This window comes from Raphanus sativus, chromosome 2 (genome assembly GCF_000801105.2).
Source record: "Raphanus sativus cultivar WK10039 chromosome 2, ASM80110v3, whole genome shotgun sequence".
Taxonomy (NCBI): domain Eukaryota; kingdom Viridiplantae; phylum Streptophyta; class Magnoliopsida; order Brassicales; family Brassicaceae; genus Raphanus; species Raphanus sativus.
The window spans coordinates 12,922,466-12,924,162 of NC_079512.1; the positions used below are offsets into that span (position 1 = coordinate 12,922,466).

The 1,697-nt window shown below is 41.8% G+C and overlaps 1 protein-coding gene across 1 annotated transcript; it reads right to left on the reverse strand.

Moving 5' to 3' along the window:
- Positions 1-338: 338 nt before the first annotated feature.
- On the reverse strand, positions 339-1,697 carry LOC108840682 (NDR1/HIN1-like protein 6). Its single transcript, XM_056993118.1, has 2 exons — positions 653-1,697; positions 339-567 (listed from the first exon to the last, which is right to left on the reverse strand). The coding sequence occupies exons 1-2, from the start codon at positions 1,417-1,419 to the stop codon at positions 549-551; spliced, it is 786 nt and encodes a 261-aa protein (XP_056849098.1). The 5' UTR covers positions 1,420-1,697; the 3' UTR covers positions 339-548.

Here is a 1,697-nt window from a genome sequence, read left to right on the forward strand (position 1 = left end):
TATTTGCTACTTACTTGAGTTCTGCGTTTTCACAGGGTTTTTGTTGTGTCCTAAGATTAAATTATTGTTATCGACTCTTTTGTAACTTGTGGATTAGTTGGTTGAATCATTCATGTGCGCTAGTAGTCTCTCTGACGAGTGCATGCCGTTTTAGTGACCTATCAAGGAAATGAGTAGCGTCATTTCTGAAACAAACGGCACATAGTGTCATTGAATTGAACGGAAAGCACAAAACAAGGCATACCGTTTATTTTCCTAAGCATGTGGCAGGGTTAGTTATGTGAATAACTCTGAACACGAACACGAATGTGTGAATGCATTTATCTCCCCCTAAGATACATATTTATAATCAATCGAAATTAAACTGATTGAAAAATGGTTTGATATTGGATCACAAATCAATGAAATCTTTATATGAAAGCTTTCAGTAAAAACAGTAAGGAAAACAAAAATCAGATAAGGTGAGACTTTTGTGAAGCCTGAACACTTGCGAGTCGTATAACGTTCTGATGAATCTTCGATGAAAAATGAATCATCATGATCATTGCTTATGAGTGCAATTTAATCCTGCGATTTAAATAATTCATTTACATTAAGGAAAAGTTTATATACACTAATCATTAACCAAGGTAGTAGTAGTAGTAGTACGTACCATTTAAGCAATTTGATGGTGCATTTAGCCATCTGTTTACCAAGCGTCTGTAACGTCACGCCACCGCAACTGAGAGTAATCCCCACCGTAACAATCTTATGCTTTCCCACAGCCAATCCCACCTTCGTCTTAGCTGTCACCTTTACCACCAACTTCTTGCTCTTTATCTCCGCACGAAACCTCTTCACCGTCGGATCATCCACCTCTTGTCTCTTCAGTTTAAACGGAACGATCACAACCGTCCGATTCCCCTGCTTTTGCACAAAACCTTTGACTTTCGTTGACCCTAGACTCGTCTCGTAATCGCCATCTCCTACGCTCACCGCCACGTCAGCGTCCCCATAATAGTACCGTAGCTTCCCGTTGGGGTTTCTGAAGTCGAGCCTCGCCGAAGCCTCGGCCGTCAAGTGCGACAAACCGTCGCTGGGTTTCCCGTTGGAAATGTTGAAGTCGCTGACGTGGAAGGAGGCGAGGCGTACGACGGGGAGTCTGGGGCTGTACCATAGGAAGAAGACGGAGACAGTGATGATAAGGAGGATGATGAGTATGGCGAGGGTGATGCAGAAGGAGCAGCAAAAGACTCGGCAACGAGTCCACTTTTTCTTCTTATCCGGGTAAAAAGACGGCGGGATCATATGCTTAGGTGGCCGGCGACGAAGCGTGGATGATGATGATAAAGCGTTTGGAGTTTCAGGAGGCGCATGAAGCTCATGGTAGCCCGGTGGTTTCTGAAGCACCGGTTTAAGAAACATCTCTGCTGCAGCCATGGGATTCGTATGATTTGTCTGATATTTGTGTTATTCTCTATCAAGTAGTCACAAAAATGACTCTTATCTTAATTGATTACTTAAAATTGTTATATGATCTTTCGTCGATATAAATATAAATAAATGTTTGTATGTAATCCTACCAACAGAAAAAAAAAACAAAAAATATTTTCCGACACTTTGGCCACTTACTGAAATTATTAACCTTACGTGCCCTTTGGCTCTCTGGAACTTGAACTGCTCAAAGTACAGTCTAACACAAACAGACTCCCGTTTAC